A 16,772-nucleotide genomic window follows, 5' to 3' on the forward strand; every position below is an offset into this window, starting at 1 on the left:
CCCGACAGGTGACGACGATAAGAAATATCGGAGGAGATGGCAGCTGAACTAAGACCTCTCCCTCAACACACTCACACACTTAGACACACGCCTACCCTCCTCCCTTTACGAGCTAGAAACCCTTTTCTCTCCCCTGTCCTCATTCCCCACTCCTGCATGTCCAACAAACCACCACTAGAAATGAGCAGGGCTTGCATGAGAAGAGCGAGTGTGCGAGAGAGAGCATGTGTGTTCCTGCAAGCATGGCTTCGTACGAGTGTGTGAGTGAATGAGCACTGTGTGTTTGAGCAGGCAGATGCAGGCCTGTCTTTACATCTGCGAGAGCAAGAAACAACTGCAGAAAAAAACAAAGATAAATCTGCCCAGGGCTCTGCTTTTTAAAGATTTCTGCTCATTGGTTTTTTGACTACAACATAGTGGTGCCGTAACTGGACTTTGGGGAGGGAAGGTGAGGGAGGACAGGGGAGCGGAGGTTGAGAATACTGGGTGGGAGAGGAGGCCGGGGAGGGGGAGGGGGGATTTTGAAATTAGCACCGAGACAGAAAGAGAGATGGAGAGGCCTTCCATGGAGAGACTAGTGTACACACTGGGGAAAGAAGAGCATCAGCAAGAAAGTGGAAGGTGAAAACAGCCGGCTCTTGAGGCGGTGAGAGTGAGCCACTGTTTGTGTGCGTGTCCACAAAAACATTATCTGAAGGTACCGCCCAGGCTTCTGCCACCTACACTACTGGCAGTGAGTTCCAGCCAGCCCTGCAGGAGCGCGGCCTTATCAGCACAACACAATGGTCACAGCGCTGCTGCTTCATCGCTCTTTGTCTTCACCCTCACCAAAGTCTGAGTCCTGTTGATCGTCTTTTATGCAGACTTACTCTTGCTCTCTCTTTCTCTCTCTGTCTCTCTTTCTCGCTCTCTGTTGAGGAGGCAGCTGTGGGCCCGGGTGGGTGGCGGGTTGTTGGGGGGTGGGGGTGGGGGGGTATGATGTTTTTGGGCTCTTGAATTGGGTTGTGGAGGTGTCGCTCCACCTAAAGGTGTGAATAGCTTTACGCCGCTTGGCCGCTTCTTTCGGCTCTTAATTCGAGGAGCTGAGGTCAGCTCACAGAACTTGGCAAACACATGAAAAAATAATAAAATAAAAATGTCAAACAGCAACCAAACCAGCATATCAGTAGAGTCAGCCAGTCCAACCAGCTGGTCCTGTTAAGCCTCACTTTCATGTCCATCTGCTGTGCTGTCATTAGCTGTCAAATATGTAAATTAAAGGCAGATCTGAGAAACAGGGTGCAGCTTCACAACATTTTGTACATAATAATTGTTGTGGAGCGTCATGTTGTTGATCTACCTTTAAAGAGAAGTTTGGTGTTTCTCAACATGGACCCTGTTTTCTCATATTTTTGTGTCTAATTGACTGAACAAGAATTTTTTAACTTGGTTTAGTATTGCATTAGAGCGCTGCAGCCAGCAGCCGTGGAACCGGCTGCGATGTTATCACTCGGGGCATGTTTGCAGTGTCAGTGTGTGTCCACTAAAAGCGCTTCTTTTTGCCACTGACAGGCTCAGATTGTTCTTATAAGTGTCATTGTGGAAAGGATCCCTACAGTGGGATCCTTTTTGTTTAACAAGAAACAGCCTCAAAATCTCTGCATCAAACCCACCAGACTCCATCCAGTCATTTTAACGAAAATGCTCTTGTTTCCAAGAAAACAAGAGCTGGTGATCATTGGAACATCAAAAAGATGAGCCAAAATGGTTTTTGAGTTTTATTTTGTTTTTATCAACTTAAAGTGTGTTTTAGGGTGATAAAATTACTGTTTATTTAAATGGAGTCTGGTGCATTTAGAGATAGCGATTTCAGGGCTTATGCTTTGTCTCTGTCAGGATCCTTTTCATCAAATTTTCAAACACTCACAATCTGAGCCTGTCAGTGGCAAAACAAATCTCTTTAGTGGATGTACATTGACAGTGCAAACATTGCAGCCTGTTTGCCGCTGCAGGCTACAGCGCTCTTACTCAGTGCTGGACCAGTTTTGAAAACTGTTGCTCCCTATAGACACTACAAAAGGGCCAGGCCGAAAAACACCAAGCTTAACCTTTCATTTCTTCAGTTATTTCTGACCCTGCACCAGCGCTAACGTGTGTGTGATTGTGTGTGCATATAGCCTTACTTGAATAACTTGTCTGATTTGACTTGATGATTAAGTTAAAGTAAGTTAAGGAATGGCAGGTGAAGTGCTCGATTGTCTCACCTGGTCATGAATCATTTATATATATACAGATATATATATATATATATAAAACGCACATTTAACATCCATGCCTTATACAGCCCACTGCACCTCCACATTGAACATGTGGTTGAAATGAATGTGTTTCTGCTAGCCTTTAATTATCCACCGCCACCACTCTCACTCATACGTGCCCTGACAGTGATAATCATCATGATCACTCGAGGTCTTAAAGACTCTGAATGTCCTCCTCCATGTCTGAGGCATGTTTAATAGGAAGCCCTTTTTGTTGTGCTTTGTGCGCTGCTCCCTCAGCTCCTCCTGCTCTCTCAGTGCTTTAGCGACTCACTTTGGTATTGTTTTATAATGACTAAATAGTAATGTATTTGACTGAATGAACCCACACGGTTTGGATTGTGTCTTTAAGTCTTAATTCTGGGTTTTGTGTTGGGCCCTGGTGCTCTGCGGACTGGCTCAGTGGTGTTTTTGGTCTCTTGTTGCGTTCACACAAGGACAGAGGAGAGTGTGCACGTTCAGAAATAATCTGCTGGATCAAAAACAGCATCTGCGCACTCTGTCAGTTGCTTCTAATGAATTCAAATGAATTCAATAAAGCGACGTTTTGATTACAGAGATCTTAAAGGCAACTGTTGACTGATGACGATCTCTGCAATTTAAACAGAAAATTGAATTAACTAGGACACACTGTGCAGATCTTTCTACGTTTTCCTTCCTTTTCCTTGCGTCCAGATCTGATTTCAACAAGCAGGGCTGATTTCCGCAGTGTGACACATAGCATGGTTTAGAATTTAAAGGAAAATCCATCCTTAAACAACATTAGTGAGCAATCTGCCGTTGCTTACAGGAGGAGTTGTATTTTTCTGTTTTGTTGCTTGGTGATGTTTTTTTCTTCCTCCAGGGGATAACTAGCCAAACTTAGATGACATGACATCATCGAGTCCAGATATTTCCAGTTCCACATGCTCTCTGGGGTCATTTTTGGAAATGTACAGCAGAAATTAACTCACTTAAAGGGATATCCACCAAAGGCAAAAGCCCCAAAAAATAATCTTTAAAGGGATATTTGGGACTTTCTGAAGTGGGGTTGTATGAGGTAGTTCTCCATAGTCTGTATATTACATAGAGTAGATGGTGATACAGTTGCTGTCAGTTTGGAGAAGCAGACAGGAGTACCACCACAGAGGCTAAGCAGTGTACTGCTGTGGATGGGGCCAGAAGCAAAAAAAAATTTTATACACCTAAAAAAAAATCAGCATTAGTCGAAGTGTACACTATATTTAGAATATTTTCACCGCTTTACCATGCTGTCAGACAACCATTTGAGACATGCTCTCATGTAATTTTACCTCACAGAAGATGGGAATTGCTGATCTACCACAGCCTCAATTGGTTAGCTTGTTTGTTTTACTGTGTGCCTTTGGTGAACTCGAACTAACTCTTTAAAACACAGTTAGACAAACTGACCAATTGAGGCAGTGGGAGACAAGCAGCTCCCGTGTTCTGTGAGGTAAAATTACTGTTATTGTGTCTGTTTTTTTGGTGTCTTTGAAGAAAGGGATATAACAGCTTCAGGTTCCCGTCAGAAAGGGCTATCTGACAGCAAGGTAAAGTGGTGAAAATTTTCTAAAAATAGCATACATTAAACTGATGGCTGATTTTTTTTTTTATGTAGCTGAAACACATTTTGCTGCTGCCTCCGTCCACAACAGTACATTGCTAAGCTTCTGTTGCAGTACCTGGCCAGTCTGCTTCTCCAAAATCGGGGCGTGTTGACTGCCATCTAATGAAGGTAATATACTGACTATGAATAAATACCTCATACAACCCCACTTCCAAAAATCCCAAATATCCCTTTACAAGCCAGTGACCAAAATAAATGTTGGCATTTACGTATCTGCATACCATAGATACATTACATTTGCACGTTATTATGTAGCAGCTGTGTTGAAACTTAAGCATTCAACAATGCTGTGGATAACACGTGGTTAGTTACTCTTGGTTATGGTTGGGAAAAGACCATGTTCATCTTAAAATATTGTTTGGGGGGCACAATCCTCGCTGGGAAAGCAGTGATGTCTTGGTTAAAAAAAAATAAAAATAATGGCACTTTTGGTGCCTAAAGAAAACGCACACACACAAGAAAAAACCCAGCAATAACTCGCTGAATCACAACTTTTCACATATCAAACATTGATATGATATGTATGAAACGTGCAAATGTACAGTAATGTACCTATGGTTTGCAGAAACACTAAAAAGACACAAGCACCTCCTGAAAGACTTAACATGAACATCCTGAACATCCCAGACTGATGTGAGGAGATTTAGGGTTGGAATATTCCTTCTAATTTTACACCAGAAGCTGGATTTTGCGTCACGTAAATAATGGCCTGATTTGATTCTCTATGTTCAGTGTTTTGTTTGACCACCGTGAGAATGTGGCACCTCTGTCCAGACCAGCAGACCACCTGTCCCTGTCCCAGGTCTCCATGGCTCTGTAACATGCTGGCACTCTGGCCACCAGGCACTATAGGTCTGTATAGCCTTGTTATTTACTACTGAATCCTCAACTCTGTACAGAAGATGAGAATATGATCGCATGGAACCTTGTTACTGTAATAATAACCTATACAGTATATAATATTTAATTTTTTGATAACTTACATCGATGAAAACCTACTCACCACCGACAACACAGACTTGCAAGAACCCATTTTTTATTTTTCTTTGAGCACAAGGTATCTAAGGATCTCCTCTTTTTGTTGTTTTGTAGAATAGAACGGTTGTTTCTTTATTGTTCCCATTCGGTTTTTACAGTTGCTGGGGTTTTGTGTCTTTTACTGTAGGGAAAAAGAATACGATGTTATCATGTTTAAGATAGACAAGAATCATGCTTACGCTAATTAACGATGATGACGCTGATCATTTCAGTGATAGTTACCCGGTGTGAGAATGTTCAAGAATTTGTGAATGAACTGTGTCTGGTTTACACTGAGTGATGAGCAGTGATGAATCCTGGGATATGAAGTTTTATGAGTGTATATTGAAGGGCTTGGTGTGGGTGCAGGCTCTAGAGACCCCTGACAACACGGTACTCAAAGTCCTATGGCCATCTGTAAAATAATAACCACCTTTACTAACAGTGAGGGAGTGATCTGGTTTGTATGAATAACATCTGAGAAGTCTCTAGAGCCTGAGTTCCACCTCTGAGAAATTAAAAGGATTCTCTGTATTGCCTTGTTAATATTAATTGTGGACACATAATTTTATAAATGACAAAGACGTGGAAATAAAGATAATTTATCTTGTTATTTATACAGAGGTTGTGGTTCTTTTTCATGTACTGTTTGACCATGCTCTTGGGTTTTCTCCATGCAAATACCTTTCTTTCCCCCAAAGAAAACTGTTGACAGGGAGGTTTTGTGAAATAACCGACTTGAATAATCGGGAAAGGTCCATTTCTGTTGAGTTTTCTTCCACAGGCAATACGTTTTTTGGTTGTCCGTACATCCATCTCATTCTCGTGAACGCGATTTCCACCACCTTGAGGGGATTTCCTCAAATTTGGCGCAAATTTTCACAGCAGTTTGAGAAAGAGCTTCTGCTCGAAATGTCACGCAGCGCAAATAAAATTCCTTGTTAACAGGAGCTCCTTGGTGTGCGGATGTTCCTCATTTTCTTGTAGTGTTCTAATTTTTGATCCAGCACCCATCCCAATCGGGCCCTTGGATGTGCATGTTTTTTTTATTCTTTTCTCAACTTTGGCGCAAACGTCCACCTGGACTCGACAATGAACTTATTAGATCTTGGCGGTCAAGGTCACTATGACCTTGCATCCGTCTCATTCTCAGGAACCAGAAATCTTAGTTCCTCAAATTGGGCACAAACATGAACTTGAACTCAAGTTTGACCTGATTAGAATTTTGTGGTTGAAGGTCACTGTGACCTCACCAAACATGTTTTTAGCCATAACTCAAGACCTCATTCACTTATTATGATGAAATTTCACATAAATGTCTAATATTATAAAATGATGATGCACATTTTATATCTAAAAGGTCAAAGGTCAGCGTCACTGTGATATAATTTTCTGCAAAAACACTTTTCTGGCTATTACTCAACATCATAACTTGTTCAGATACTGAATTGGGGACACAAGTCTTGGGTGTCCAACTCGAAACTGCTGATTTTAACCTCTTGAGACACAAACTTTTGTTTAGTATGCAGTTTTGATTTCTCCTAGCTATTTGGTATCAATAGGACCAGATAAGTATAAAAAACGAAACATTGCCAATGATAATTAGGTCTCAGTGTCCTCGCATAAGATAATAAAGTCCCAATGTCTTCAAACGAGTACTTTCTAATTAACAGCGTCTCAGCTTGTTAGTGTTGTTAACATTGGTGAAATTTGTTGCCATATCAAACTACAGACATTATTAATCACAAATAAACGAGTTTCAAGAGGTGGCTGCCATCTGTTCACGAACGAGGACAACAGGTCTAAGTAGAATGAAATATAAGGTCAAGTAAACCCAAAATGTGATGTCCTCATATGAGGACACAGTGTCCCAGGATGATGTAGATCTGCTATGCTGCCAGAGGCAAGATGTGTGTGAAGCGTCCACATTTTATAATGTAGCTTTATGCAGCAACGTCCATATATGAAGTATTGTCATCTGTAGCTGCTACATATGAACCTGGACAGACGAGAATGTAAACTGTAATTGCAAACTTGACTGGTCTGCAGAGACAAACAACCGTGAGGCAGTATTTCATGTTCAATGTTCAATTTTCAAGGGTAGAAAGATCTTGGTCAAAATGAGTTAGTGTTGAGAATACTGGAAAAAAACAAACTTTTTATTTGCAAAATAGCAAGTGCATGGTCCAAATGGTGTTGTTCTGTCCCAAATATTCTTGGCAGGGTGTAGAGCGTGCCCATCCAAAAAACTTCAACAGGTGCCGGATCAGAAAATCACATTTAACAGAGCAACATTTTCCTCTGAGATCTTCGTCAGGCCTCATCAAATAAACATCACATGGCAGAACAAGACATACAGACACAAACACATCAATCATCACTCAGATCTGCTTGATTGAGAGTCAATCTTTTCTCAGAGTGAACCAATCAGAGAGGAACCTGAGGAGGATCATGCTGTGTTGTGCCTGGTCAAGCAACGGATAAACTAATCACGATAAACATAGATCCGTATGACTTGGCAAGGTTGAATAACAGACCCAGATGCACGATCTCCCCTAACAGTACCCAGCAATTGTAAATAATTACATTTTTTGGAGTGGTATTACAGCACATACCTCACAAGATGGCGCCCATGTCCCATAAGGTGTGTGACATACCTTCATATTCTCCATAGGGGACAAAACATATCCTTTTCAATTTTTATTTGGTCACTGGAACATTTTGAGCAGCTTCTCAGCAAACTTAATTTAAAAAACTTTTTTTTTTTTTTTTTTTTTTTTAAATCATTAGGGCGTATTTGGTGACCTCTTTTCTTCTTACACGCATACTTATTCATATTCATTAATTAACGTTGCTAACTGAATAATGACCGTTAAGCCCAGGGCTTTCAATGCTGATTGTGAATATGGATGAAACTAAATGTGACACTGGATGTCATTGGGGGAAAAAAATCATGAAGAGGTGAAGAGGTGTGTCCCGTATGTGTACGGGATATATACCCACTTTTTTTTCTGTCCATTTACAGTATACCCACCTATCATCCAAACAGCCACTGGAATATATACAGGAGAATATACCCACTTCCTCCTTGGTAACCTACCCATCTATCTAGTTGTACACCCACCTTATCAACTACCACTACACCACTCTATATACATACACATAAATATATATAAATATATATACGGTCCTTTCGAGAGCCCGAGGTTTAACATTCGAGAGTTGAACAGCCTTTTAAGCACTCAGATTAAATAAAGAGGACATGTCTACATATTGTGTGTCTGATCATGTTAGCAACCAAACCTCAACAGTGTCATTCTGAGAAAACATTTTAAAACAGTGTGTGCACTGAGCCCTCTCCACCAGCAGGGGGAGATGTTACACCACCGTACCTGTGTGTTTTAAGCCATAAGGTCATGTCAGGTTGTTTTATATATACCTTGTCCTCTTAAGTAGAAGAAGAGGTAACCGGTTTTGTTGCGCCATGAAGACCAACCCAGTGAGTCTATGCTGTTTGTGTCTTAGGTACAAAACGTCAACACTTGAACAGGACAGTCAAAGACAATAGAGTGGGACCACTAGCAACCTTATCTATCTTAAACACAATGACATGCACTTCCACCTGCCTCATATCTCACATGTGAGAATGACACACCCCTCTCCAGGGGAAGTTCCTGGAGCGAAGGTGGGATCCCAGGAGCGGCAGGGGGAAATAGAAGAGGATCTCATTAGTATCAGCCCGCTATTTCCACCCTGAGCCTCAGAGGGATGCAGAATAGGGAAAGTCAGCAGGGGCACCGTCCCAGTGAAATATACACAAACACACATGCAGCAGCTGAGAAAACACACTGATGAACCAATGGAAAGGTCACACACGTGGACAAAGGTGTTGAGGATGGAATAGGTTATTTTTCTCTGCGTTTGGCTGCTATAATACTGTGACTTCCTCTGAGATAACTGGGTGCTCTGCTAAAGTCACGGCAACATTCAAGATAAGGATAAGGTAACGCTCCAAAAGTACAAAGTGTAAAAGTTAACGAGTTGGTTTTTCTTTTCTATCTCCCTGTGACCCTGCATCCTCATATGAGGACATAACATCACCTTACACTTCTCATACTACTTTTACTTCTTCATTCTGCTTAACGCAGACCTGTTGTCCTCATTTGTGGACATCCTGTGATAGTAAGACCACAACTCATTAATCCATGTGAAAGCACTCGTTTTTCGAGCGAGGAAATTTCATCCAGAGTTACAAAATGAACAAATCACAAGTCAAATCACAGCCATGTTCAGACATTGAAATTAACAGTTTTGAACAGTTGTAGACAGTGGCCCCTAACCCACAGAGTTACAAAACATTGAACAAATGTTGCAATGTATGTAATTTTGTTTTTGAACAGCAATGTCCAGGCATTAAAATAAGCAATTGTATACTTTATGACACACTTGTGTCTCATAAAAATAAACCCAATGTCCCCATATAAGGACATCTTTTTTTTAGGTTACTGTTCAAAGACAACGCTCAGCTTTTTAAATATATCACATCCTACTAATCCTAAATCCATTCATCCATTTTCGTAACCACTTATCCTCTTTAGGGTCGTGAGGGGGCTGGAGCCTATTAATCCTAAATAGTGAGGAGAAATAAAAAATGCATACCAAACAAAAAGCTCCCAAGAGACTATATTTTAACTGGACAAAACACTTTGATGAAATGTTGATAAATAGTAAGAAAAAACTTTGACACCATGGCATGAACTAACAAGACCCTGGAGACTCCCACACAAGTTATCATTAAAAATGTCACCACAGTGAAACCAGGATAAACACAAGCAGGAGCCACAGATGTTTGATAATGATCTGGTCACTTTGCCAACATTAGACTACTTTAATCTTACTACGCACATACAAGGCTTTGTCCTGGCTGAGTTGCACTGTGACTCACATAAAAACAAGTAGAAGCCGCTCACTGTGCAGTGGCTCACTGAGGACACTCATCTATAAAAGTGCCTTGAGACAGAAAATGCTGGAAAATACTTTACATATGGGGTTAGATGGTGCTGTGAGGGAGGACATTCTGCCCCTTGTCCCATAGTGTCGGCCACCATTGTGCCGCGAGGCTGCAGCTGTTGCCAAGAAACTAAATGCACTTGCAATGAACTTCCTCCACAGGGAAGGGGAATTACTCAGCACCCACTCGAACTACTTTCTGTTTGATCAACCAGCTGATAAATAGTCTGAAGTGACTGCACTACATTTGTCTGACAGCTGCAGTGACTTTACAAAGAAAGATTCAACATACAAGACATGTGAAGAGCTTGTGAGATCTATTAAAGGAATACCCCACCCCTCAAATGATCATTTGTATATCAGTTACTCACCCATGTTACGTTTTAATTCATGTTAGAAAATATGATGTTCTTGCTTGCTTTCACGGTGAACGAAGAATCCAAAAACAGAGAAAATTCTTGATGAATTAAAGTCATAGGGGTTCATGTTTAACTGCAGTGAAACTATATCAAAATATCTGTTTATGAACTCTCAAACAACTCGTGCAGTATAATCCAAGTCTTCTATCCAGTGTGTTCAGTACCCACCATACAGATGGCCCTTTCTGACAGGGAACTGCAAGTGGAACTTACCTATGCTCTCTTCAAAGCCAGACTCCATTGACAAAAACAGTAATTTTACCTCGCTGAACACAGGAGCTGCTGGTCTACCACTGCCTCCATCAGTTAGTTTGTTTGTTTCAGGTTTTGTTCGGATTCACCAAAGTCACACAGTAACACAAACTACCTAACTGATCGAGGCAGAGGTAGACCAGCAGCTCCTATGGTCAGCAAAGAAAAATTACTGTTATTTTCAATGGAGTCTGGTTGTGAAGAGAGCATTGAGAAGTTTCACTTTCAGTTCAGTTTCCCGTCAGAAAGGGCTGTTTGTTTGTGAAGTGCTGAGCATACCACTGGACAAGGCTTGGATACATTTTGCTGATGTTAAACGTAGCCCCCTTTTCACTCAAATTCATCCAGAATTTTCTTTATTTTTGGATTCTTTATTCACCATGGAAAAACAGTTGTCCTCACAAATTCAATGTAACACAGGGCGACTAACTGACATATAAATGATCATTTAGGGGGTGAAGTATTCCTTTAAACTACCTAACAGTTTAGTTAAGTTAAAGGTGAAACTCTTAACAAGTTTGATTTTAAATTATTTTACACTCAAAAATAAAGATGTCATGATTTCATTTTCTCAAATATTTCAAAAGATTTGCTCCTTTTTTTCCTTTGTAGTTTTTTTTAATTAATTTTATTCTATTTAACTATTGTTTGCTTATTTGTGTTTTCTAATCATTGGTTATTTAGAGCAAACAATGTGGAGGTGTCATTTTTGGGCTCTAGGTAACTGTGATGGATGTTTCCCACAATTTTCTGACCTTTTCCAAATCAAACAATCAATCAATTTTTCCATTAATGTATAAAAAACCTAAAACATTCCTATGAGTTTTGGATACATAACAATTTTTTTTTTTTTTAAATCACAAAATAAATAAATAAAATTGATCAAAGTAAGCTCCACTTTGTCCCAATAAAATTTAGTTTAGAAATTAATTATAATTTAATAGTAATGAATAATAGTTTAAAAGTTACATGGATAATTTTTCTGCGTCGAACACTTTTGATACTGAAAGTAAACTTTTCTGATTATATTTACTTTTACTTAACCAACATTTGTAATGCAGGACTTTGTCTTGTAATGTAAAGTGCTTTTACTTCAGTAAATGATCTGAATACTTCCTCCTCCACTGGTTCAGCTCCAAGAGTTCATGACCTGTCTTTATGTTAGTTAGATTAAAGTCATGCTGTCAGGAGGAAAAATAACTAATAACATCAACTCAATTAACAGGCAGTCGGAGTCCTCAGGAGGAAGATGCTGGTTTGTGGTTTCTGTGGGATTATGAAACGTATTTCATTCAGAGAGACTGACTCATGTTGACACCGGCCCGCAAGAGTTGTCAGCATGTGTTAGTCTACTACTGACATGCAGTCCGTCCTCAGACTGGCTTCCCTTGAATAGAATGTGGATGTTTTAACCACATGTCAATGTCATCAGTTATGTGCTGCATGTTAGATTATAGTGTGTGCTCAGTTATCCCGCTAGTGTGTTATCATGTGTCTCCCTTCAGTGATCCATCACTGTACTGCCACACAGCTGAGACGAGGGGTAAACATAAGAACACACAGCAGAGGGGTGTGTTATATGTCATGTATAATGAACAAAACATAGTTCTTAAAGTGGGCGACCCCGGACTGAACTCTCTCGGGAGTATTTGCTTGTGTTCTTAGACTCCTATTGAATATGAATTAGGGGCGAAACTGTGGACTCAATACAATATTTGCCTATACTCACATCCAAATGTCAAAGCATGACAGAGAGACTCTATGTAAGAGCCACTGCAGTAAATATTTACATTTCAGATTCAGTAGGGTCTCTTGACTCAGGGTGTTTCTGATCAGCCACCAGAAGAAAATGCTGGCATTGTACATCTCTGCAAATCACGTGTATGTTACATTTGCAAGTGTCATATATATGTCAACGTTTCATATGTATGCCTTGTCAATGTTTCTAAAGTGATGTATATATGAGCTGACTTTGTCGTGAGGAGGTGGAGGGGATGGTGGATGATGTGTCATCGACAAAGGAGCCTGCCAAGCTGCAGACTGCTGCAGACGGTTTGTTCAAAAAAACAACAAAACTGGTTGTTTTTCAGCGAGCCCCCAGTCATGGGTGGTTTTTTTAGCAACCTGTGATGGCTTTTCCAGCAGGGATGTTGCCACAAAAAGCAGATGTTTTTACTGAAATATTACTGCATTTCCTGTCAGGATAGTTGCATAAAAAGCATTTTGTTTTTATGTGAAAATTTGCTGTGTTTCTCGCTGGGATTGTGGTGCAAAAAGCGGCTGTGTTTTCAACGAAGACATCTCTCCTTTCCAACAGGGATTGTGCCCCCAAAACTGGATATTTTAAGCCAGAACATGTTCTTTACCTTAAGTCCCCTTCCACTCAAATTTGTAAAGCTTGAACAATTATGTATTTGAGTTTTTCTGCACTCACCTTAAATCTGAGTTTAAAGTAACTGTGTTGAGTTTTGTGGCCCCTGTGGACAGAAGCAGTAGTGTGTCCACGAGCACCACCACCTCGTGACATAAAGATCTTGATCTGGTTGTCTATATGTTTTGGTAGCAAGTGAAAGCAATATGCAACTTTTTTTTTAATGCTAATTTTCTGTTTAAAACACAGCAGGATTCATAGTGATGAGGTCATGTATCTTTCACCCAGTCACCAAAAATAATGTAAGCATTGTATATTTATGCAAACTACGGATATGTTACACTTGTAAAATGTTTCGGGTGCCCAGATGCAGGGGCGGTGTTCTTGCTACAGGACTTTTGGACCAGGACCCACCAGTTGGGAACCACAGCTTTAAGACATGAAAACTAGAAGCCAGTCTGGGTCCAATATGCAGCTTACGTGTGTGATGTGGAACCTTGAGACCTCCAAAGGGAGAATGAAAAGATGTAATATTTTTTAACTGTTTTATTTCTGTCTCCATCTGGAGCTGCTCAGTGTCTGACAGCAGAAGACTCCAGTGTGATTCAGTCTAATGCTCTTAAGTGTGAATGTGACTTATAGGAGCACTGAAGCAAACATCCCATGGGGAAACAAAGGTTAAACGTATCTGCTGGTTAATGTAATTGATTGTGATGGCCACAGTTGATGAAATTATTGCCTACAATGCTGCAGTGGAGTCGGTAATTAGCTCCGCAGTCAGAAATGACCGTTCTGCTTATCTTCACTAATTACTGAGACGTGTATTTGAATTGTCTCAATTTGGGAAATAGAAACATGTCCACTAGAGGCGCTATCTGCACTTTGCACCATGGATTCACTGTTTGTTTAATCCAAGCTTTAATGGAGATGATTCCACGTGTAGTATCTGTGGTTATAAAACGCATGACTTAATTCCCTGCTCATTTATTACTGTGTTCTATTATATAAATCAGATATAGTGATGGAGCAGTGTGTGATGACACGGTGTTGGTCATGCTGCAGGAACAGGGCGGATCTTAGGACCCGTGGATTCATCTCTTGTCGTATAATAAAAGTTGGGGTTATCCGTGTGCTGTCGACGTGCGCTAAAGCAGTCTCAAAGTGTGTGTGAGCAGCCCTTCTTCTTCTCCTGCTCTCTCTATCTCTCTCTCTTCCTTTGTGTGTGCACATTGCAGTGGTGCAACAATAGCCAGCTGCGGGCTGTGTGTACATTCAGCCGCTGGGTGTCCTCACTGTAGGCTGGGCTGTCCGTGTTTTCCGGAAGAGAGGGTGTGACACATGGGACACATCTCAGGTCAGCAGCTGATCTGCAACACTTCTCGCTACGGGATCCTGGACGTGTCTGACGCCTCTCTGAGTCTGTGTTGATGATCAGCTGTGAGCAGAGTGAACCAAACAGCGTCCATCCCTCCGGATCTCTGTGACTGGACCGCTCCAAGGGGCTCACACACGCCCGAGCACTCATTTGGGTGAGTGAAACTTTTAAGATCATCTCAAGTAAATGAGTGTTCGTGGCCGCGGCTCGTGGGTCGGTGCTGGGGAAATATGGGGAAGTGAAGCTGCGTGTGTGCAATGCAGATGTCTCACAGTGCACGTGTTTCCTCGCCGTGTTTTATTGTTGTCCAGTCAGAGGCTCACCGTCGGGCTCGTAAGGATATTGACTCCTCTGCAGCTGCACTGGATTGTGACCACGTTACGCACGCGCGCGGGAACGCACTTTGCACCGTGGAACTGGAATTGCACTGAAATGCGCGTCAATAACGTGCCATTGATCCGTGTCATGCACCTGTCGTAAAATACGGTGTCCTCATACCCCACATATTTAACTGTAGGGCCTTTCAAACTGGGGTCCGGGGTCCCAGTGAGGGTCTCTTTAGACGACCCAAGCGGTCCCCAATAATCAGAGGATTTGGTTTTAGTTCTGTCCAGTGACAGACAGGTGTCTATGCTCTGGTTTCTCCTCTGACCCTGTGTCATGACAGTGTGCGTGCGTGCGTGCGTGTGTGTGTGTGTGTGTGTGTGGGGTGCCTTTTAATTGATTTATTCATTTGTACAGCAACTGCTGCACAACAAGTCATAATTTTGTGTCTCTTTGAGGTCATTTAGCATATTCTTGTGTTAGTTTTGTGTCTGTTTGCAGCCAGTGTATGCATCCTTGTGGTAATTTTGTGTCTCTTTGAGGTTGTTGTATGTGTCTTTGTAGTTGTTTTGTTTCTCTTTGAGATCCTTTTATGTATCCTTGTGCTTGTTTTGTGTCTCTTTCCAGTTCTGTTGTTTCTCTTTGATGTCCTCTTCTGTATTCTTGTGGTTGTTTTGTGTATCTTTGAGGTTGTTTTGTTTCTCGTTGATATCCTTTGTGTATGCTTGTTTGATGTCTCTTTGTAGTCTTTTTGTTTCTCTTAAAGGTTATAATTTACATTTAATTTAATTTATAATTACACAGCCCATGTTGTAATTTTGTGTCTCTGAGGTTGTTTTATGTCTCTCTGTAGTCGTTTTGTTTTCCCATGACGTCCTTTTGTGTATTTGTGTGGTTGTTTTGTTTGTCTTTACAGTTGTTTTGTGTCTCTCTGAAGTCCTTTTGTATATTCTTGTGTTTGTTTTATGTCTCTCTACAGTCGATTTGTCTATCCTTGTAGTCGTTTTGTGTCTCTTTGATGTCCTTTTGTATTTTGTGTATCCTTGTGGTTGTTTTTTGTCTCTTTGTAGTCCTTTTGTTTCTCTTTGAGGTCCTTCTGTGTATCCTTGTGGTTGTTTTATGTTTCTCTTTGCAGTTGTTTTGCCCATTTATTGTAGTTACTTTGTTTCTCTTCGCAGTTTCTTTGCATCTGTAAACCCTCGGGATAAATACAGTCTAGTATTGTCAGTAGAAATAGAGTACAATTAATCAACAACAACACTTCTGATTATTGCTTAATCATTTCAGCAGTTTATCAAGCAAAGAAAACATATTTGCTTCTTTCAGCTACTCAAACGTGATGATCAGTATCTTCATTTCTGCTTTAATATTGCAAATTAAATATTTCAGGGGTTTTGAACAGTTAGCTGCTTCCCTTGAGCCCTGGTTAAAATAAATGAACAGTATTCAGTGGTTTCCCACATTTTGTTGACAAAATGATCAAACAAAACAAAATTGAATGTATTATTCAATAAGAATAGGAGCTTGATGTGATGAACATGGTGAAGGACCTGCAACTAACAATTATCTTTATTTTCAATGAATCTGCAGAGTATTTTCTTGATTAGGTGATTAATCGTTTGATCTATAAAATGGCAGAAAATAGTGAAAAGCCACGCCAAAAAACACGCAACAAAACATGGTGCTCATTGCTTCAAAATGACACAGTGTCTAATTTAAACAAGCGATGGCTTCATGTCCGCCTGAAGTGGTGCTCATTTCACCCTGTTCACAAGGCGTTTAATCCCTCATTCACAAGGCACAAGGCTGAATTGTTCCTTTGAATCTGTTTGAAGGATGACTTCAAAATGAATTGACTCTGTGCAGCGCTGCACCTTGAAAAACAGCGACTACATGAATGACATGCAACAAATTACTGTAGTGTCTTCACTTTTGTTCTTATTAACCCCAGACGAATCAATCAGAAAGTCTGCACAGTGTCTGCTAAGCAGAAAGGAAACCTGTTTCACTTTTGGTTGGTTTATTGTGGCAGTGTGATGCTCTTCACAGGCTGGTATTTAGAATGCACTGTGTTGAACTG

General features: G+C 40.7%; 2 protein-coding genes across 4 annotated transcripts in view; both read left to right on the forward strand.

Annotated features, from left to right (window-relative positions):
- The window catches only part of atp2a3 (ATPase sarcoplasmic/endoplasmic reticulum Ca2+ transporting 3), a 75,806-nt gene extending 70,248 nt beyond the window's left edge, over positions 1–5,558 (forward strand). The window contains exon 21 of the mRNA XM_050036989.1: positions 9–5,558. Within this exon, the coding sequence (XP_049892946.1) occupies positions 9–52 (44 nt within the window). The 3' untranslated portion in view covers positions 53–5,558. The remainder of the gene's footprint in view (positions 1–8) is intronic.
- Positions 5,559–14,124: 8,566 nt separating this feature from the next.
- Positions 14,125–16,772, forward strand: part of camkk1a (calcium/calmodulin-dependent protein kinase kinase 1, alpha a) — a 128,037-nt gene continuing 125,389 nt past the window's right edge. For all 3 annotated transcript variants that reach the window (XM_050038147.1, XM_050038132.1, XM_050038140.1), the window contains exon 1: positions 14,125–14,522. The gene's annotated coding sequence lies outside the window, so the exon portion shown is untranslated. The remainder of the gene's footprint in view (positions 14,523–16,772) is intronic.

The sequence above is a fragment of the Epinephelus moara genome, chromosome 3 (assembly GCF_006386435.1).
Source record: "Epinephelus moara isolate mb chromosome 3, YSFRI_EMoa_1.0, whole genome shotgun sequence".
NCBI classification, from domain to species: domain Eukaryota; kingdom Metazoa; phylum Chordata; class Actinopteri; order Perciformes; family Serranidae; genus Epinephelus; species Epinephelus moara.